Source organism: Alosa pseudoharengus, unplaced genomic scaffold (assembly GCF_046254945.1).
Source record: "Alosa pseudoharengus isolate Yale_2024_CS ecotype anadromous, Long Island Sound unplaced genomic scaffold, YU_APseudo_1.1 YU_APseudo_1.1_scf_10, whole genome shotgun sequence".
Taxonomy (NCBI): Eukaryota; Metazoa; Chordata; class Actinopteri; order Clupeiformes; family Clupeidae; genus Alosa; species Alosa pseudoharengus.
Genome location: NW_027468565.1, coordinates 41,180,834 through 41,203,333, shown reverse-complemented (window position 1 = coordinate 41,203,333; position 22,500 = coordinate 41,180,834). Strand labels below are relative to the sequence as shown.

The following is a 22,500-nucleotide window of genomic DNA, read 5'->3' as shown; positions in this document are numbered from 1 at the left end:
TGTGGTATATCTCTCTTAGACATGTGGTATATCATGTGGTATATCTCTCTTAGACATGTGGTATATCATGTGGTATATCATGTGGTATATCTCTCTTAGACATGTGGTATATCTCTCTTAGACATGTGGTATATCATGTGGTATATCTCTCTTAGACATGTGGTATATCTCTCTTAGACATGTGGTATATCATGTGGTATATCTCTCTTAGACATGTGGTATATCATGTGGTATATCTCTCTTAGACATGTGGTATATCTCTCTTAGACATGTGGTATATCATGTGGTATATCATGTGGTATATCTCTCTTAGACATGTGGTATATCTCTCTTAGACATGTGGTATATCATGTGGTATATCTCTCTTAGACATGTGGTATATCTCTCTTAGACATGTGGTATATCATGTGGTATATCTCTCTTAGACATGTGGTATATCATGTGGTATAGCTCCCTTAGACATGTGGTATATCTCTCTTAGACATGTGGTATATCTCTCTTAGACATGTGGTATATCATGTGGTATATCTCTCTTAGACATGTGGTATATCATGTGGTATATCATGTGGTATATCTCTCTTAGACATGTGGTATATCTCTCTTAGACATGTGGTATATCATGTGGTATATCTCTCTTAGACATGTGGTATATCTCTCTTAGACATGTGGTATATCTCTCTTAGACATGTGGTATATCATGTGGTATATCTCTCTTAGACATGTGGTATATCTCTCTTAGACATGTGGTATATCATGTGGTATATCTCTCTTAGACATGTGGTATATCATGTGGTATATCATGTGGTATATCTCTCTTAGACATGTGGTATATCATGTGGTATATCTCTCTTAGACATGTGGTATATCTCTCTTAGACATGTGGTATATCATGTGGTATATCTCTCTTAGACATGTGGTATATCTCTCTTAGACATGTGGTATATCATGTGGTATATCTGTCTTAGACATGTGGTATATCATGTGGTATATCATGTGGTATATCTCTCTTAGACATGTGGTATATCTCTCTTAGACATGTGGTATATCATGTGGTATATCTCTCTTAGACATGTGGTATATCTCTCTTAGACATGTGGTATATCATGTGGTATATCATGTGGTATATCTCTCTTAGACATGTGGTATATCATGTGGTATATCATGTGGTATATCATCTCTCACCTTTTTCTTGGTTGTGATGTACAGGTGGCTCAGGCTTGTGTCAAAAAAGAGGTTCTTATTAACAGCATCACCAGTTGTGTCGCCGGGACCCCTGTTGTACACCTCTGGGTATGGGTAGCCTGACACATGCAGCTGGAGGCGGACAGCACTCGGTCAAATGAACGTTCAGAGTAAATTTGGTCTCAGTCCACAGAACATAAATAAAAATCAAACCCATGAAATGAGGTGCGCACAGTATTATCTGTGAGGGTCTGCTATAGCAACTCCTAAGAGACGATCTAGTTAAGTCACTGATTAGAGAGCTTTATTGTCTTACAGTGGCTCCCCTCTGAGCCTTAATGTTTATTGGTGGTTCACCGGCGCATTATCCTAAAACCTCCAAACTACGTCTCTAATACCACTGACGCCCGTTTCAAACGGGTGACCTCAGATTACCCAGAGCATCTGTGAAAGCGTTTTATGTGATTTTATGGCAAGTTAAACATCCAACATTAAACTCAAGGGTCTGAGTGAAACTGAAAGTCTTAAAAAGAACAGACATCAACTGACAGGGGATCACAGACAGCAACAAAAAACATCAGATTACTAAAATACATAATCACTGACATTACAGATAGCAACAAATAACATCAGATTGTGCCTAAAATACATAATCACTGACATCACAGATAGCAACAAACAACATCAGATTACTAAAATACATAATGACCGACATCACGTTTACCTTGAACACCTCTCCAACAGAGTTGCCTAAGAAGGCTATGGTGTGGTCATGCTCCACAGCGATGGCCACAGCAGTCAACTGTCCTTTCCGTGTGTAGATCGCTTCAGCCTTCAAGGCAAATGCTGGCTTGCTGGCCAGGGGGGAGGGCAAGAAGTCTGCACCACACTTATACTGAGTCACGATATCTTTCTGCAAACGACAGAAACGACAACCTTAATTGTACCTTACAAACTACCATGATAACTAGCCTGTCTCAGCATATTATTACAATAGCATGATAACTAGCCTGTCTCAGATATTATATATATAATATTATTACAACAGAGTTCAACTTACGTCCCGCGTAATACACAAGTCATCTGGTAAGTAAGGAATATCCACTGCAGGTTTCCCGATAATCTTTCCTGAGCTACTGTAGCAGGCACCAATGATTTCCACTATTCTCTTGTTGATGTTGTTCAGGGGGTACAAGCACAAGGCTGACTCAGTCTCATCCTCGTCAGGGCTGGCCACCACAAACAACACCTTGTCCCAGGAGAGGACGTTGCCGTACGAGCCCGACTCGGACAGGCTGCGGGCCAGCTCTTTCCCAGGGCTTGCCACATAGGCTGCCTGCACCTTGTTGAAGCGGTTGTCGGGGCCACAGTTGAGCTGCAACTCCGTATACGAGTAGTAGTTGGCATCCTCCTCACAAAGGCGTGATATAAAAGTGAAGTTCTTATTGTCAGTGCCACCCATTGTCCTCGAAAAAAGGAAGTAGACGAAGCCTTGGTCCTTGAAGGTGTAGCGGAAGTCGTGCAAGTACTTGTGCACGAATGCCCTGGCCTGCAGAGTTGAGGCTTCCACGACACTCTCGAAAGCCACCCACTCGCCGTAGTTCTGCAATATCCGCGTGCTGATGAGCTTGGAACTGTCCAGGCTGCCATAGCCTTTGCCCACCAGAAACACGGTGAAGTTGTTCCCCGCGATGAAGAGGTGAGACATCACGCCCACCACCGACACGCCGTCCTCGATGCTGGCCACATAGGTCCTCTCTCCCTTGCTGTCGCTGTAGTAGAGCAGCTGGTTAATATTGCTCAGGTGGACCAGCGAGCAGATGCCCCTGTAGACGCTGCCGCAGACGATGAGCGAGTTGTTGGAGGGGTTGACCAGCAGCAGTTTGTTTGTGTTGTTGGTGTCTACGGGATCGCGGCACGGACTGCCGTTGATGGGGGGCGTGCAGGTGCGCCGGTCCTTCTTGGGCCCCGTCTCGGCCTTCTGCTCTTTGGTCAACGCGTCGTCCAGCTGGTAGATGGCGTTGACCGCTCCCACGTACACGCGGCCCGTGCGGGGGTCCTGCACCACGTTGTTGATGGGCGTCTCTGACGTGAACTCTGGGAACTCGGCCTCCTGGCAGCAGGCGAAGGAGAGCCATAGCAGGAGCAGAGATGCCCTCGTCACGCTCGACATGTCTACGAGACAAATACACGGGAAATCAGTCAGAAATACATACACGCTCGACATGTCTACGAGACAAAGGGGGGGAAATCGGTCAGAAAAAGTCCTACAGAAATATTGTCAGGCAAAGAAATCTAGAAAATCAACACAATCACTGTTCAAAGTGCATGAAGCTGAAATGATTTAAATGAAACCCACCTATGACCAAAACTCATGCACACTTATTTTGATACATTAGTCATTTGTTTGACAGATCAAGCCAAAAAAAGTGAGAAAGCACGAGAGACTACAACAGATAAAAAGAGAGAGGGAGAAACAGGCAGACAGACAAACAGAAAGAAAGAATGAGAGAGAGAGAGAGTGTTGAGTGACAGATTGGGGAGGAGAGAAGCATCTCTGGGATCTTTTAAGAACAACTCTGAATGTAGACAACACCAACACTGTGAGCAAACAAAAACAATTTCACAAAAAATATTCCTTGTGCCTGTGGTGCAAAAATGAAATGGCACAGCTTGTATTATGAAGTTTAATATGTCTGTAAGGCAACACGGGTCTCCATCACTCTCCAGCACACCTGAGCCTGTGCGTTTCAGGTGGCACTTTGCGTTCTCAGTAGGGAAGTGTCCCCCTCCTAATTTCAGCCACATTGTCAGGCCCTGAGACACCTCTGTCAAATTGAAAACCCCTGATGGAGTTTCCCAGTGGGCAGCTATGAATGGCTGTTATATTATGTTAACCTTCTTTGCCTCAGAGCACTTAGTGGGGAGACCACTGATTATACATTTGCCCTGTGGGCCCAGTTCATTTCAGGTTGGATTCACATTTACATACAAGTGCCTGTCCCGCTTTATTGCCCGATTTTACTTAATCCACCGCCCCCCCACCCCAACAAACGCACAAGGATCTTCCATTTCAAAATCCATTTCTCTAGGTAAATGTATCTGCCCTATTTAATTCACAGGCTTAAATGGTTTCATTTAAAACTGAAACAGGGATGCAAACTAGTTTCATGCAGAACTTTTCTTGACTAACTCCCGCTGGATAAGCCTGAAGATAACTGGTGGCCCTAACGTCACAGAAACATACACACCATTTTCTGTGTCTGTCATATCAAGTACGGCGAGCTTCTGACTGATTTGATTTTGAATGTGCAAGTAATTCAATACTAGAGCTGTGGCTATGAAACAAGTGGGCTTAGGTGGATGGATGACCATTGGCTGCTTGCATCATGGACATTTGTGATTCAATTACTGTGACACATCTGCTTATTGCTCTTCAAGGTCATGACCCCTTCGCTTAGCCAATATCAATCACTGACCAGCGGCGCAGCTGAGTGAAAACAAGTGAGGGCATACCGAACGTTCACTAACCCGTCTGATTAAACGGGGCCTCATTAATCTAAATTGTTTTGGAAAATGAAATCAGTGTCACAACACAAATGTGACATTTGAATAAAATGGTTACGTGCGGCGGAGGTGCTCTATTGGTCATCACGTCTTCAGAAGAGAAATTGGTTCATCGAAGATGAGGACAAGCAGACGAGCTATTTGCATAATCCATTTGGTCAGAAAGAAATTGTATGTTCGAGACCAGCCTAATACCATACCCAAATGTCACATGACAACTGTTAGAATTAAAAGCGCTATTGAATTTCCCCTTGGGGATCAATAAAGTATCTATCTATCTATCTATCTATCTATCTATCTATCTGTCTATCTATCTCTCTCTTCTATGGGGGCACTTTCCCACAGTTTCACAAAATTCTCTTTCAAGTCAAAACATAACGCAGAAAGCAAGCAAAGATATGAGCACAGAAATGTCTTGTTCTGTTGAGAAAAGACAGGAATGTAAATCTAGTGACTTGCACAACTTAAAAGAATATTTTGTGTATTCATACAAAGCTAGTCCTGACTAAAAAGAAATTTCTTAGAAAAAAAATGGAATCCTGAACACTTTTCAAAGACATGTTCCCACTTTTCAAAGACATGTTCCCACTTTTCAAAGACATGTTCCCACTTTTCAAAGACATGTTCCCACTTTGCAAAGACATGTTCTCACTTTTCAAAGACATGTTCCCACTGTGCAAAGACATGTTCCCACTTTGCAAAGACATGTTCCCACTTTGCAAAGACATGTTCCCACTTTGCAAAGACATGTTCCCACTTGACATGTTCCCACTGTGCAAAGACATGTTCCCACTTTGCAAAGACATGTTCCCACTTTGCAAAGACATGTTCCCACTTGACATGTTCCCACTTTGCAAAGACATGTTCCCACTTTGCAAAGACATGTTCCCACTTTGCAAAGACATGTTCCCACTTTGCAAAGACATGTTCCCACTTTGCAAAGACATGTTCCCACTTTGCCCCAGGTGCTTTCTCATTCCTTTCCTCGCTTGTTCACACCTTTATATCTGTGACACCAGAGTTCAAGATGCTTCCAAAACCTTCAGGGGGTAAACCAGTACAATACAACAGGGAAACGGAAGCCTTCTTCTGCTGAGCAGAGCTGCGTAAGGATACAAGTATACACACCAAAACAACACGTCTGCCCAAGTGGGCCACACACACACACGACTGAATACAAACTTCTCTGAATTTAGCATGTTGCCCTAAAGCTAGCAACAGCCCCTAATGGGCACAGATAAATAATAATGAAATGGCCTCGTCACTAATGAGCCCGGCACATCTGGAGAACACAGCCTCAGAAAGCCCCGAATGTGAAATTGTAATGGTGTTGGAGAATGGAGGCAAGAGAGAGAAAGCTCTTCTTACCTCGAGGAACAGAATGGAACGGAGAACTCTCTCATTAGTGCTCGTTAATGCAAACGCACGTTTAGCTAAGCAGGTTGAGAGGAGAGCGCAGTCTCTCCGGATGTCTGAAGGCACACACACACACACATCTGAAATATGAGACAAGATACGACATGCACCCTCTAAGCTGCGAGATACAGACAGTTCTTCATCCTGGGGAGGCGAAGATGTGTCTAAACAAGCCAGGAAAAAAAACCTACTGAAAACACTGAGATTAAGGCCCAGAGAGGAAGGGGGGGGGGGGATCAGGAGATGGCTGAGGGGGGGGGGGTCAACATTGGTCAACATTAAACCCCATTAAGGGCTAACACAGAGCTGTGGACAGCGACTTCCAGTCAGATCTGTTCCTGAGACCGATGCCGTGCATTGATGGACCCCTCCTTGCCCACATAAGGAAGTTAAGTGAGTATTAAGGAAGTGAGAATGGTTGATGAGTCAGCCTCCAGGGCACAGGCGCTGACTCCTTTAACAGCATGTAATGCTTCTATAACATCTCTGATGGCAACTGTCTTTGACTTACGCCAGCACTTAGATACACATTGACATATAGATCACATCCACTTTTGAAAACCTAACACACCAGCCAGCACTTATGCACTTGATTGTACATGGAGATAATGTAATGTTTACGTTTAGCTTCATAGATGAATAAAAGCTAAGGTAAGCTTGGAAAAGCTGAAGCCATTGAACAGGGATCTTCCCCGAGAGAGGTGGGGGTGAAGGGACAGTTAACCCTTTGGCTTCCAGCTGGAGCGTTCATCTTGCAGCGTAATTAAAAATGTACAGTCCATGCAAAAGTGGGTTAGTGTCACACAATGAAATTCATTGTGAATGAATCTTCCACATGGAACGCTCATAATAAGCCTCTTCCTTTTTTTTCTCTTTTTTTGTAAACGGGCCAAAACATAAAGGGGAAATCTCATTCAGAGCAGGAACCCAAACTGCCTACAGTCGCAGGCAGGAGAAAATTGTTTTAGAAGTGCTTAGGAAAGCTCGTGTGACAACGGCAATCCAATTTCCATATGAACAATTACCCCGCCGTCAGGCCTGGCAGTTCATTTATTTCAATTTGACTGACTCGGAGGCCACCTCGCCTCGCCCTGGCAGGAGGCAGCGGCCCAGCCTTTGTGCGGCTGAAACAGCTCTTGCCGAGCGAGTTAGCGGGGGCACAGCTGTCCTGACGGAGTGTAAACTGCACCCCCCCCCACCCCAACCCCAAGTGCAGACACAAACACTCCCTGGAGATGAGGGGGAGAGACACACACATCCGAAGGAGGTTTACAAATGTACATCACAAATTACCAGCGTGAGCTCATTTGTTTAGGTGTGTGTGTGTGAGTGTGTGTGTGTGTGTGTGTGTGCATGTGAGTGAGTGAGGATGGAGAGAGAGTTTGTGCGTGCATATGATTTGTTTTGGAGGTCTCATGGATCAGGATGCTCTGGCAGCATGTCACTCCAAGCCTTTCTGTCTAAAGTGTGGCTTCTTTATCAGAGTCTAGAGTGTTGACAGTCTTTCTCTCTCACCAAAAGTGGCTCCATCCCTTTTCCTACTGCTGTTCCCCTGTTACCATCTGGGAAGTGCATTCAAGCAAAAAACAAACCAAATATACCACACACACACACACACACACACACACACACACACACACACACACACACACAAAACAAAGACTGGGATGATCTCCAGTGTGCTCTGGCACTACCATGCCTGGATGAGTTGTTGTTCCACAGGCATGATGTGGCCATTCTGCTATGGACACAGCTGGCCTGAGCAAAACACTATTAAACGCAGGACTGGATGAAGAGCAGAAATCTCTCCCTTGCTCTCTCTCTCTTTCTTTCTCTCTCTTTCTCTTTCTCTCTCTCTCCCTCGCTCTCTCACTCTCTAGACAGTCACACTTTCATAATTCAACTTTTGCTCATTGACAAACATTTTCATACTGCTGTACAATTAAGAAGTCAGAGACTGAGCAGAGGAAAGAATCCATTACACACCTTATTGGTCACAATGATTTAACACTGGGAGCATTAAGGCCAATGAGCCATGAAGGTATCTAATATGGTTTGGTTTCACTTCTCGGTTACAGAGGTTTCAAGGGGAATACTGATCCTTCAACAACTCAATGTCATTCAACTTCAGAAGTCACCACTGTGTTTTTTTCCCCCTTAGAACATAACAGCAGTCAACACACTATCATAATGTTATTAGTTTCAACACACTATCATAATGTTACTAGTTTTTTGCTCAAGATATTTGTTTTTCTTCAACACACAATACATTTTCTTGCCCATTTCAACTGCCCTAAAAAGGTAATGGCAGAACAAATATTGCAGGAATCTCTATATGGAACATCTGACATTTTACAGTAGAGCAGAAAAGTGGCCCCATTGTGGGTAGCAGCAGGCTTTGCTCACAGAGACGGGTGCAAGAGGTTAGGGTTGCGCCTGCTGCGATGAATGCATATCAGTCTTGTGCGGGGAGACATCTGCTTCTGGACAGCAGAGAAGCCAAACGGCTTACAGCTGGGACATTGACAATGACTCAACTCAGCGGATAACGTTTTCAGGAGCAGTTACATTACAGCCATGGCATAAATGGACGCATGAAATAAGACACAATGACAATAATGCTATGGTCACTGGCTTAAGAGGGTAGACGCTAGACGACTGGCTGGTTGCTATGATACAAATGCCTGCAAAATTGGCTAATGGGGAGAGTGATCCGTTTAGCCATGTGAGGTATAATTGCAATGAAATCAAGTGAGTAGACAGCATCCTCTCAAAGCACCCATGGCCAATAAAAGGATTTGATCCAGGTACACTTGCTCTTGCTTCTCATTTGACTGGTTTAAGTGGCATTGTGTAATGCAATATGCTAATGCAATATGCTAAACCAATAAGCCAAAAAACTATCAAAATGTACTTCAAATGATAAAAACGTCCCCATGATGTCTTTCAAAACAACCCATGTCCAAAAATATGAACCACAAATTGGTTAAGCCATCACACATGGAAAAAGCCTCACTAAAGCCTGTGGTCTGCACAGGGCAGAGCTTTGGTAATGGCTAAACAAACACCATTATGTGGACTTGATGGCCTTGCTCATAGCACAGGTCTGACTGGAGCACAGCTTGATTCCCAGTGGTCATCCTCAGCCTAATTAGGGCCCTTGGCCAGCACAAAGCCCTACACCTACTCCAGCGTGCAGCCTTGGCTAGAAGGTGGAGGCAACAGGTTGATGGGTGTTAGAACACACACAGCCAGGGGCCAGAGGGGCCAGTTAGAACACACACAGCCAGGGGCCAGAGGGGCCAGTTAGAACACACACAGCCAGGGGCCAGAGGGGCCAGTTAGAACACACACAGCCAGGGGCCAGAGGGACCTCATTCTCTCTGTGCTGGCCAATTCGCCCCACTTTAAAAAAAAAAAAAAATTAATGAGGCTAAGCAGAAGCCCTTGCCATCCGGCTGAGGCCACTTCTCTCTCTCTCTGCATGGACTTTGTGGTGGTGATCCTTGGCTCACACACACAGATATGAACACACACACACACACACACACACACACACACACACACACACACACACACACACACACACACACACACACACACACACACACACACACACACACACACACACACACACACACACACACACACACACACACACACACACACACACACACACACACACACACACACACACACACACACACACACACACACACACACACACACACACACACACACACACAGAGCCCACCAGTTGGAAGCGTGCAGACGCTCATTGACTAGGAGCGAGGGATTCGGTCCCACGAGACAGGCCTGACCTTTTCTTCAAGATCAACGCCCGTGCTCTCCCCGCTTTTCTACACGCTGTGGACTAGAGTGACCGCCTCTCCGCATGGAAATGTCATCGCTTCAAATCTGCCAATCAATCTGCAGCGTCGCACTGCTGTTGCCTCATTAGCGTGTCAGATTGCTGTGTGACTATTTTAGAACTTCATTGGCTCCTGGTATCGCTAAGTATGCGATTCGAAAAACAATAACGCATGCACCATCCGAACTTCAGCCAGCAACACAGATCAAATTGAAATATCAGGCTCATCTAACAGCAAACTTCAAATAATATTCTGGAAAGAATATTATTTGATTAAACGAACCACTGGCTCCTAGAGAACAGAGCTCCCTGACAAATTAGATTCAGACTCCGATGAAGTCACGGTAGTTTGCACAACTGAAGGCTGTACATGTATCAGTGAGCTCCAGTCCCTTTTTTGTGTTCTAGAACTCTGTTGACCTTGAGATGAGGAGCACCTGATTGAGCTTTTTGCAGGAAGATGCACTTGGAACCCCATTTCTAGTGCACAAAACAGGACCACAATGACCCCGATCTCTCAATGTTTGTGTCTTCACCGGAGTGACATTTTCATCTTTAATTATGCGATCCCTCTAGACTAGCCACGCCTGGAACTGAGTCTGGCCCGCCACTGATGCTGCTGTACTGTCCCGCTCGCTCATTGGCCCGCCACTGAAGCTGCTGTACTGTCCCCTCGCTCATTGGCTTGCAGATGTCTGTGGTGATACGGGTGACGATTGATGGGCTGGACGTGGAGGTTAATTAAGTCTGAAATCGGGGAGATGATCAGCTAGCTGTCAGTCAGGCCCGGAGTAACATCTCAGCAGCCCGTCTGACACGTGCAAGCCGGAGGAAAAAGAAACTGTGCAACTGTGCCACCTCAAAAAAGAGACACGTCTGCTTCTCGTGGTTGCTCTGTAATCTACAGGAATTTAAGACTGAAAACAGAAAAAAGAGAAGCTCTAAGTGTTTGGCATGATTTCTTATTGGCAAGGCCTTCACGTCTGCAAGCAGTAATCCTGGAAAAATGGACCGTTGTATTAGTGCAATGCTTAGAGCCAGAAGTAGTTTTATAGCACCTAGCACACCTACCTGTCTGCTATGCTTAAAGCTTAGGGTATCATCCATTGGGCTCTTTAGCCACAACGTACCCTCCCGCATGAATGGTAGCCATTCCTAATCGGGCCATGGGAACAAAAGGTAAGAGGAAATGAGTCCCTCCTGAACACAAACCGGTTTAATCTGGTCTCAGACAGAATAGATAACCAACAGGCGTGCCAGTGATAAATGAGCATCTAAGGATGCAATAGATACAATCGCTTCTCAGTACCCACCCACCCCCCAAAAAAGGTGGGTAGTCTTTCATGTGCTGTACACAAGGTGACATTTTGTCAGGGCGTAGGCAGGGCCCGGCAACATCAAAGCTTTTGTTGGCAGCGTTTTGTTGGGATCTTGTGCGCCCGCTACCGTGCCTGGTGTCTGCCAGTTCCCTCGTCCATTCCAGCTCTTTATCTGTTCAGCCTTCTGTTGATAATTATCCTCGTCTCCTTCAGCAGCGGACTAATGTGCACCGTCCAGAGACGCAATTTCACCTGTAACATTGTCGAGAGGAGTCAAGGTCAGGCCCTCCTTCAGGCATATATTTGATGAGGCCACTGTCCGATCTAACTCAGAGAGCCTTCATTTCAAGAAACTGTGCGAGACGCATTCCATTTTCCATTCCCGGGCAGCAGGGCTGAATGGAAATTGATGATTCAATCCTGGAATGGAACTCTGAGTACTTTTGGAATTGACTCCCGCGCCGCTATCTGCGTCCTGGTCTGCTGAGTGAGTGGAGCCAATTTCTCCGCTCCCGTGGAGACTTAGCGAGATGGCCACTGCAGAGAGTCGCTCAAAACCATACACCATCAGCAGCAGCAAGTCCAGGAAAGAGAGTCAAACACCCCACACAGAGCGTTGCGCATTGCCATGGGACTGTTTAAATGTGGGCTATACAAATGTCATTTTCACTGTGCGTCATCTCTTCTTGCTCAACACTTTGACCGATTAATAACTGCAGATTTCCCTGTCCAACCATCAATTAACACCGGCTAGATGGAATAACGAGATGAATGTGTTTTCTATCTGTGCATAATTGCTATCCCCGTCCAGCAGGGACACCCTCGACTCATTCATGTTTCAAGGAATGTATGTCGGTCTGAAGATTATAAATTAAAGTTTAATGTTGATACTGCCTTGGGTTCGCATTTATAGTTCAACTTTGATTTTCTGTAAAAAGTTTGGGCACCTTTTGTAGACAACATTGGTGGTGAATACTGTTTAGGGTCACGTCCAAAAAAAGAAAATAGGGCTAGATAAATCTAAAAACACGATCCTTTCTCAAAACAAAGGGCTAATGGGGTAAGGGGAGAGTTGAGCGGGGAGTATTGTGGGGAACAGGAAGAAAACAAGACTGAAACGAAAGTCGGTCAAAACAGAGACGGAGAGAATAGACACAAAGGACATAGCGCATCTTCAATAAGCTGGTCCATTGTCTTTTCATTTGAGCGATTGTTCCCCCTGCAGAGAGTGAAGGAGATTAATCCTGTGCAGGATGAGAGTTGAGAGGGATTTACTTCAAGCACTCTTATTCTCTTATTAGGGAAATTCTCCGACATAAATAAGGAGGAAGCCCACAGCACAGATACAGTGCTGCCGTGCTGCTATGAAACTTTAATGGGGGGCGTGGGGGGGGGGGGGGGGGGGTTCTGCGGAAACTAAGACAGGGGTTAGAGAGATCCTGCTATCACAGCCGTTCTTCACACTGATAAGCACCAGGCCCAGAGGATCAAAGTCAATTCTCCAAAGTTTCACTCACCGTGTCCTTTCAACTAGATCCTTCAGAGAGTGCAAGAGGGGAAAAAAAACCTTTTGTATTAAACAAACACTCAATTTCCCTCTTCTGGGAGGCAGACTAGATGAAAATGGATAAAGAATCTTTCCAGGTGATAAAGTCCCTAATTGCTCCACTAAACACACATCCTACTTAAACCGTCCATGCTACATCGTTTTAATTATTCGTACAAGACCCTAATTAGTTGCATCCATGGTACCAGGGGCTACCGTGCACCCAATTAGGCTGGAATCAAAGCCTGGTGCACTCGATATGATAGAAGGCTTCTGCTGCTTCGTCACCTTGCACATATAATGAGTCTTCCTTAGGCAGTAGAGTCATCCGAGTCTCAACCAATCCCACTTTGCTCTGCACGCTTGGACAGTCTGTAAGAAGGTTAAGGCTGAAACTCTCACCGACTCGTCGATTTCACATCTGACAAGCAACAGTGTGAGTCACGACGCAGTATCAGGGCAGGCGCGATTTCATTAGCGATGCCCGAGCCTCACACCACAGCAGAACAGGGCAGGCCATCTCCCATACTGACGCTAGCATTTTTGGAGACTTCTGGCTGAAGGTTTTAAAAGTTCCCTCTTTACCCCTCTCTACCCGCGACACATTTGGTTTGCTTAGCCGAGATGCCGTGCTGACGCCTGAGCGGATTAGGGAGCGTTGCAAACTGCTCAGGTGAATCATTTCTCTCCTTGGCTCCCGAGTGGATGCCTTTTGATGACACAACGGTGCAAATGGGAAGAAACACACGTTGGCTGAAAGGAAATGAGGGGAAGCACAAAAGGATTAATCCCTCTAATGTTGACATGCCTGCAATTATAGTGCAGAGAATAATGATGAATAGCAATATTTCGATACTCAATAGCTTAGGAATTGCGTGACCTATATATGCTTGGGGGATTTATAGCATCAATCCTCTTCACCATGGCTGCTGCTGACTTCACAAAGACCTTATAATCTCACAACCTTTGACTCAAGAAGAGATTTAGTCTTTGGCTGCCACAGGCACTCCACAGTGATTGGAGTGCAGTTGCAATGGGAAGGTCTGTGTGTAAACAGACTTGTCTGTAAAAGAAAACCCTCTTCACTGGCACTTACAGTGCTAACACACGCAGAGGAGTCACAGCTAGCGAAACCTTTGAAGTGGACAATCTATGTTAATCCTCAGTGAGTCTATGAGGAAGGCGTATGGATGTGCAAGGATGAGGCTTCATATGCAAGAGCTCCCTCACCTTCAATCGCTTGCTTTTTCTGGCTAGACAGAGCACAGTTACCACAAACAACAGCATCTTCAGAGAAAATTGTTTTCCAGGTGATATGAAGCAGAACACAGCTCCCTGTCCCACTCTCTGTCCCGCATAAGAAGGCATTACAAATGTGAAATAATGGATCCCACAGCGCAGCGCAGCGCAGCTGGAGCAGAGCAACGTTTCATCTCAGCATGGCTTTTGTTAACTGCAGCCTCTCCACAGGAGAATCCACCCGAAGCAGTGAAACCTGCGAGGGGCGCGCACACACACACACACACACACACACACACACACACACACACACACACACACACACACACACACACACACACACACACACACACACACACACACACACAGACACACACACACACAGACACTTGCCCAGTGAGAATACAGACTGCTCCACATCCAGAGCTTCACAGCAGCAGGACCACTGGAGATGACCCCAAAGAATGCGAACACAAAGATCAACACAAGTCGTTTGGAGTACTGCTGCCATTCCAAACAAATAATAATAATCAGGCGTGGCCCCTTGATGTGGAGAGCGTGTGCTAAATGTTGCATTCATCACTGCTCAGTATTATGCAAATGAGCACGGCCACTGGACTACCTCTCCATCAAAACCCTGAGTGGGGATTTCAGTTTTCCTGTTCATCTCCCTCCACCCCCCCCCCCCCTCCACCCCAATGTCCTGGAAGCTGAGAAAGGGAAGTGCCGTCATTGGACAGGACTGAGGGAAGGGTTGCTGTGGTGACGTGCGATGCCAATGAGGGGAGTATGACATGGTAAGTCTTATCAAATGGCACGTGATGGCAGCTACTGATAGTGGCCACATACTGGGGGAAAGAGAGAGAGGAAGGGCCAGATAGTGGCCACCTACTGGGGGAAAGGAAGAGAGGAAGGGCCAGAAATAACAGTAGCCTTCCCATGTCCTCCTGAGATGACTGCTCCAATTGCATGGGGATAAAGTATGTTTCTGCTCGAGTCCTGTAAGGTAAACAAACATAGCAGTCGACCCCTGGTCCAGCCTCAAATAAAATCCAGATTAACTCTTCTTATGAAGAGAGGCTCAGTCCAATCAATCTATGAGCCTTACTCTGACCATGGGCCCAAAAGCAAGCAAAGAATACCACAACAAAATATGCATTATGGCATTAGGAACACTATATTACTTGAAATCCCTGGCTATGTGGACCTGGGGTAAAATATCTGTCTTTTGGACGCATTGCCCTGTGGGAAATATGAAACTGTCAGCACTTGACGTTTCCAAAGTGTGACAGAGTGGGAGGTGCGAGCGTCAAAAGTTAATCTCCATCCCAGTAAATAAGTCTAATTGAATCCAAGACGAAGCTGAAATAATGTTCTAGGTGGGGAGGGGAATGTGCTACTTTATGACAGGCTGCACAAATTGATCTGAGAAAATTAAATACTTACAGTATTTGGCAGCAAATTGAAGAAAGAGGTGTGAACAGAATTGATTATGATCATAACTTTCTCTTTTTTGGGGGGAAATCTCAGAGGAAAGTATATCTTAGGTTCAGCAAAAGTGGAGTCAAACTGCTAATATTTCACAGTCTGATAAGAGAACAGCAAGAAGGTGCAAATTGTCTCACTAAAATTTGTGATGTTTTTCCCCTAGTGTTCAAAACGCAAACACTCCTGTAGTCTCAGCTCCAGGCAGTCTTCAACATTAACATGACTTTTAACATCACATCGAGCCCTCTAATCTTTTGGCATCAAAACCATACAGTGAAAATGACAGTTGCATGTGATCTCTGACGCAACTCCACCGCTGCATATTGTTATTAATCACAGCTTTATCTGGGTCGGATGAATGCAAACACAAAAGATCCAATCAAAATATCTGTGGAAGCCTCCAATAATGTTGCTCTGGTTATACTTGATCTGCTGTTGTGTGTTTGCCTTACAAAACATGGATGACCTTTTAAATCTGGGATTATTAGTGAAGACTGTTTGTGTTTGGACTAATCCAAAATAATAATACGGTCATCAAAAAATTATATGGGGAGCCAAAATATAGAAAAATAGATCAGACACACATACACACACACACACACACATACACACACACACACACACTTTACATATCCTTACACAATCACATAAAGTAAATTCAAGCAGATTCATTAACATTATCACAGCATGAAATGCTTAGTCCACAGGAGTCTTTTTTCGTTTTCATTCCATATTAAATATGGTCCCATGCAATTACGATGATCAGCAAGAGATTAAGAAAAATGGAGGAATTGCTATAGGAAATCCCGGCTGAACAGATAAACTTGAGAAAACATTTCATTAAGTCACTAATCAGCTTACTAGATCCTGTGGCATCTAGTCCCGAATAGGTATGCCACAGACCTCTAAATGGCACTAGCCCATGAACAGCCATGGACGCACAGTTTCCAACCCTAAGTCCAGGGAAAATGATTCAGGGGGCCCAGCTATCTGTTCCACAGCCTGATAAAAGTGCCATTTTTCCACTTCAGCAATCTGATCTCCAGCCAGGCTGCACTGCTGCTCTCCCCGCCTCTCTCTGAAATGAGAGTTCTGCAAACCCAGAGCAGGGGTCGACAAGGATCTCCTCCCCAGCAAAATGCTCCACCGCAGGGGCGGGCGGAAAAAAAAAGGAAAAAAGAGACTCATGCCTACAAAATGAAAACTGTCATCCCTGAACATCATAGAAAAGCACCCATTTGAGTTCCTATTGAAATTCGACTCATCACTCAATCACTTTGCTTAACATCTGAACTTTGCTGTGGTCTATGGGGCTCCATCGTTACAATGGGGCGTCTGAGTGTAGCAGTGTGTGTGTGTGCATGGTTGACAGTTGAGAGAGAGACGGCTTCTTGTCAACTGGGGTTTGAACTCGGTCCTATAGAGGTTGTGAGCGGAGGCTTTGGAGCAAGCACATCAACATCCTGTCATGGGCCGCCTGAGCGAGCTTGAGCGATGAAGACGCTCAGAGGATAACCGCAGACGAACCCCTTTCCTCCTCTTCTCCCTCTCATCCTTTCATCTGTCGCACAACCAGAGGGGAAAGTTCCTCTGGAATGCAACTGGGGGAGACGCTGCGGAACTCTCCACTTTTAAGTATCAGGAGTTGTAGGAGTTGTGCTGTACCAAGTCCCACAGCAAGAGACACAAAATGACAGGAGTGCAACAGGGGCCTGTGCATGGACCCACAATTATCTCCGGACGTGCTGACAAGGATCAAAGGAAAGAAGGAGCAGATGATGCTCGAGAACCTCGACTGCAGATTGTGGACAGATTGGAAGACTTAATCCGGTCTGCTTTAGCAAACAACAGCTGAGAGTGAACACTGAAGTGTGGAAAGGTCAAGCACTTATCGGAGACCATGAGTGCCCTGACAATCCCATCATGCTGTGCTTTACTGTGGTGTCTGAGAACAGCAGACTTCTCCTCTGTGGACCGTGGAGGTGGTGGTTTGCGGATGTCAGAGTGGTCCCTGCTGTTTTCGTGATCTAATATAGAGGAATGTCTGTCAACAATAGATGAGTGCTGTCAACAGTGCTAATGACGATGTTTTTTAAATAGCGGCTGAGGTGGGCTTGGGGCTCCGCTGGGTTCAAGAACATCCTCCCGTGGTGTACTTTCCAGGAGGTGTCTCTAAAATGGATGCCCTGCTTTCTTCACCGCTCCCTTCCATCTCCGTGGACATTTCCCATACACTCTCTTCTCATACCATTTCTGGCTGCATTTTTCAAGTGCTAGCTGGGTGGATTCAAGCTAGTGTGTTCTTATCAAATCTAAGATAGCAGATAGCGTTGGCTGTAGGCCCAGTAATGTTCACAACTGATGCTCTGTTTTTTCCCAGCCCCACCCCCTCCATGTTTTCACGGATTCAGTGATAGGGTTTGCATTCCATGCTCAGAGCAAGCAATTCCAAACAGTGAACGGAAATGCCAATTGCAGCGCAGCAGTCAATGTTTATGTAATGCAGCTCATAATAGCAGCCTGTTACGGTGGTGAGCAGAGCAGCTGTCTGATAGCATTTCCATTTAAAAAAAAAAAGCTCAACTGAAACAAAATGATTCAAAAAGTCATATGCCCATGAGATAAGGATATCAATGTTTTTAACTAAAAAAAAATCTCTTGCAATGCAATTCAAAGTAATTTATCAGAAAGCAAAATGAAATTCTTTTTCTTTCCCTCCTGTGAATCACTCAATCAATATCAAATTAGTTCAGATGATTTATAAACACACACACACACACACAATTCTTAAAATCATCTTCAAGAAAAAAATATCTTGATCTAAATTGCATCATATCAGACAAGGCACTGTTGTCTGTAACAGTAAGAGGTTCATGACGATTTTATAAACCATAGCAGGTCCCAACACAGTGACCGCTGGGTCTACTTTCATATTGAATCATATTCTCTGACAAAAACAAATAAGATAATATAGGTCACTATAAATAAATACAGTAAAACCTGTGTGTGTGTGTGTGTGTGTGTGTGTGTGTGTGTGTGTGTGTGTGTGTGTGTGTGTGTGTGTGTGTGTGTGTGTGTGTGTGTGTGTGTGCGCGCGCGCTAACTGGAGGACCAGAAGAAGTGTGTTAAAAAAGAAAAAAGTTGAGAATGAACAGATTATAGAATCCTGAGATCAATAACATCCATTAGATCGTCAATGTGCAGAAATGTACACTCCCTCTACCTGCTAGTCAGACCAGAGAGCCTCAACTCTTATCAATGTAGTATGTACACTCCCTCTACCTGCTAGTCAGACCAGAGAGCCTCAACTCTTATCAATGTAGTATGTACACTCCCTCAACCTGCTAGTCAGACCAGAGAGCCTCTAGGAAAGAAAAATGGGCTCTGTATGGGGCAGAGCTGGAGAAAGCTCTGGCAGTGAGATTGGCACTTCATGAGGTTTTTAATCATTCTGTTTGCGTGCTGCACCACTGAGATTTGTGCCAATTCAGTCGAGTATCTCGCACGCACACTCGCAAGGACAGCGACGCCCCTTTGGCCCCCATTAGATGACAAAACACAACTCAGAGAATTATAGCACCTCCAGAATTAAGAGGCGCCTCTTCTCTGTGCTTCTCCCACATGCGTTCTCGCTCACAAGATACACGATTCTCATCCCACCACTCACTCACACACACTCACACATTGCATAGTATTACATCCACAACTACAGAGAAATCATTTAATTGGAAAAAAATCTACAGTTCCAAACTGGAAGGGGGGGGGGGTGAGTAGTAGAAACTAAGTGAAGCTCAAAGCTATCTAGGCTCCTTTGATCAGACTGGGCTATCTGGGCTCCTTTGATCAGACTGGGCTGTGGATTAGAGGGACTCTCCAGAAGTTTCCTCTTAATCCCCTTAACATTCCACGCGCCCCGACCAGCCCATGGAGAAGCAGAACCAGAGCGGATCCCAAGGTCGGCTTACACTGCCATCGCCCGGCACTGGAGCGCTCGCGATGTTCCGCCGTCGCTCACTTCCACCGTCGCCCAGTTCCACTACGCTTCCGTGAGCAGAAGCTGGAGACGAAGCAAGTAAACCGCCCGAAATCGAAATACTGATGTGCCTTCACTCGAACACTACCATAGTGCCACTCACTCAGCACTCAGAACAACATTAGTAAGTGTCTTTTCCCCCTCGAGTTGATTAATGACAGCCAACCTTGTGAAGACCCCAGTAGTGATCCAACCTTGTGAAGACTCCAGTAGTGATCCAACCTTGTGAAGACCCCAGTAGTGATCCAACCTTGTGAAGACCCCAGTAGTGATCCAACCTTGTGAAGACTCCAGTAGTGATCCAGAGTCCATGCAGTGAGTTCTGTAAAGCTAGCAGTGCCCCAATCACCTCGTCAAATATACATCAGATTAACTCAGACCTCAGATTTACAACCAGCTGCAGTTCTTCAGCCTCAGACCCAATGGGGTTTATGTACCTTTATGTGCACCCAAAGCACCTGCTGAAAGGGGTTCTGCACCCAAAGCACCTGCTGAAAGGGGTTCTGCACCCAAAGCACCTGCTGAAAGGGGTTCTGCACCCAAAGCACCTGCTGAAAGGGATCTGCACAAGCCACCCGTGTTAAACTGCTAAACTGCGAATATAGCACCATGCAGAGGTTCCCTGACAGCTATTGAGTGGCTCTTTCCAACCCCACACGGCAGCCAGTGGGCCGTGCCGTTGTACATCGGGCGGGGGGTGCCACTCGCATCCATGTAAATGAGGCGTCACATCACCCACGGGAGAGAGGGGAGGGGAAGAGAACTCAAACGTAGCAGTTTGTCAGTGGCACTGTGGCACAGCGTAGACAGCTCAGAGGGGGGTGGGAGACTGGGACTAGATTGGACCTCCTGCCGCGTTACATTCGGCACGGCGTACACATGTTTTTTTCCTTTTTTCCGCTCGCTCTCGCCATCTCTCTCCCTTTTTCACTCTCTCTCCCTTTTTCACTCTCTCTCTCTCTCTCCTTCTCAACACTTTTGTTTTCTTTCCCAAGCTGCGCTCGCATGTTAACAGAGCACCGCTGGCAGCTCCTGTGATGGATTCGCTCGCCGCTGGCTTGCTACCACACACCCTCCTCCTCCTCCTCCTCCTCCTCCTCCTCACTCTGTGAAGTGCTTTCAGCATGAAGATGGGGTGTGTGCTGAAGGGATGTAGGCTGGGGGTGGGGACTTGACGTCTCCGCAGCTGCCAGAGCGGCCTGCGCTTCTTCTCCATCAGATATGGCGTCCTGCCAGAGCGCCGGCCGGCCGGTCAGAGGCCACCAGGTCGCCGGGTCCAGACCACACGTGTCATCGCTGGAACTCACACGGGGAGCGACATGCACAGGATGGCTGCTCCAAACTCATTTCAGAGGAAAACAAAAACATTCCAAGAGATAAAATCTCCTTTGCACAAACTCAAGTCAAATACACAGTCTGTAAAGTCCCATGTAAATGGAGGATTTAAAAAAAGGAAAGGTAAATACCAGCAGTGGCGCCAGAGGAATCACTGAAGTCCTCAGCCATCATCAGTCCTTCAACCATCTTCCCAAATCCTCCACCACTCCTTGCTCTGCTCTGTTTGTTTACAGCCCTTTCCAGGAGGGTAATTAAAGCACAGGGTTAGGCTGTTTATAGTCAATTACATTGATTCATTCTGTGAGTCAGGACGTTTCTCTTCGGATGACAGTGCTAGCGTGTTAGCTTCTCTCTGAGGCATTACCCACAATAGGCAATTGCTCTGCTTAGGGGCAACTACGGCTGACATCCATTCTCCGTTCGTGATTGCCCTGTCTTGTTTACCAGCTTTCTACTTTCCAGAGACCTCAATCTTCTTTTGTTACAGAGAATGGTTCACGAGACAATGACCCTAAATGCTTACACACTCATAGTGAAAGCACAGACATGTGACATGAAGATTAAAAGCTTTCAACCAGAGATGCCACAAACTATAATTAAGCAGCATTTAGTTTGCCATATGTGAGACAGAAAAATTGAAGGTATGTATGTATTGTGTCTTTATTTGGTTTGGCTAGAATGGAGGAGCCAAAATCAGCATCAAAACAAGTCACTCTCTCATGTCCCCCCCCATCCTCAGAACACACACACACACACACACACACACACACAAAATGAAGAAGCAACCAGCATAGCCACCTCAAAGATTCTGCATATACTGACATCCACTTGTTTGGTTCCACTTGTTTGGTCTCAGTTTATTTCAGTAGCCCTCTCTGGACTAGCATCCTGAAGCAGTAGCCCTCTCTGGACTAGCACGCTCTCTGGACTAGCATCCTGAAGCAGTAGCCCTCTCTGGACTAGCACGCTCTCTGGACTAGCAGCATGCTGAAGCAGTAGCCCTCTCTGGACTAGCACGCTTAAGCATTTCATATGTGGTCAGTTCAGATGACATGGGACTGTAGTGCTGAAGTGACTGTAGTGGTTCCCCTGCACCCTGAATAGAATAACATGGCAGAGAAGCTTGGCGGCACTTTTAGCGCTGTGTTGTGTGTCGTGCTGTGCTGTGCTGTGCTGTGCTGTGCTGTGCTGTGCTGTGCTGTGCTGTGCTGTGCTGTGCTGTGCTGTGCTGTGCTGTGCTGTGTTGTGTGTCGTGCTGTGCTGTGCTGTGCTGTGCTGTGCTGTGCTGTGCTGTGCTGTGCTGTGCTGTGCTGTGCTGTGCCGTGTTGTGCTGTGCTGTGCTGTGCTGTGCTGTGCTGTGCTGTGCTGTGCCGTGCTGTGTTGTGCTGTGTTGTCTCGACTCCTCCGTCACTATCTCATTTCCACCACCGTTCACACAGTCACCCTCTCACCACATCACCCCACCCTCCATATCTCTCTCTCTCTCTCTCACCACATCACC

General features: G+C 46.0%; 1 protein-coding gene across 2 annotated transcripts in view; it reads right to left on the bottom strand.

The window, feature by feature from the left end:
• Positions 1 to 22,500, bottom strand: part of plxnb2b (plexin b2b) — a 106,279-nt gene that overhangs the window by 29,712 nt on the left and 54,067 nt on the right. Inside the window, exons 2-5 of one of the 2 annotated variants that reach the window (XM_076272233.1) lie at positions 21,128 to 21,234; positions 2,243 to 3,357; positions 1,907 to 2,095; positions 1,183 to 1,314 (exon numbers count right to left, since the gene is read on the bottom strand). In XM_076272233.1, the coding sequence (XP_076128348.1) occupies positions 1,183 to 1,314; positions 1,907 to 2,095; positions 2,243 to 3,357; positions 21,128 to 21,185 (1,494 nt within the window). In that variant the 5' untranslated portion in view covers positions 21,186 to 21,234. The remainder of the gene's footprint in view (positions 1 to 1,182; positions 1,315 to 1,906; positions 2,096 to 2,242; positions 3,358 to 21,127; positions 21,235 to 22,500) is intronic. The other variant, XM_076272225.1, reaches the window with a different exon arrangement.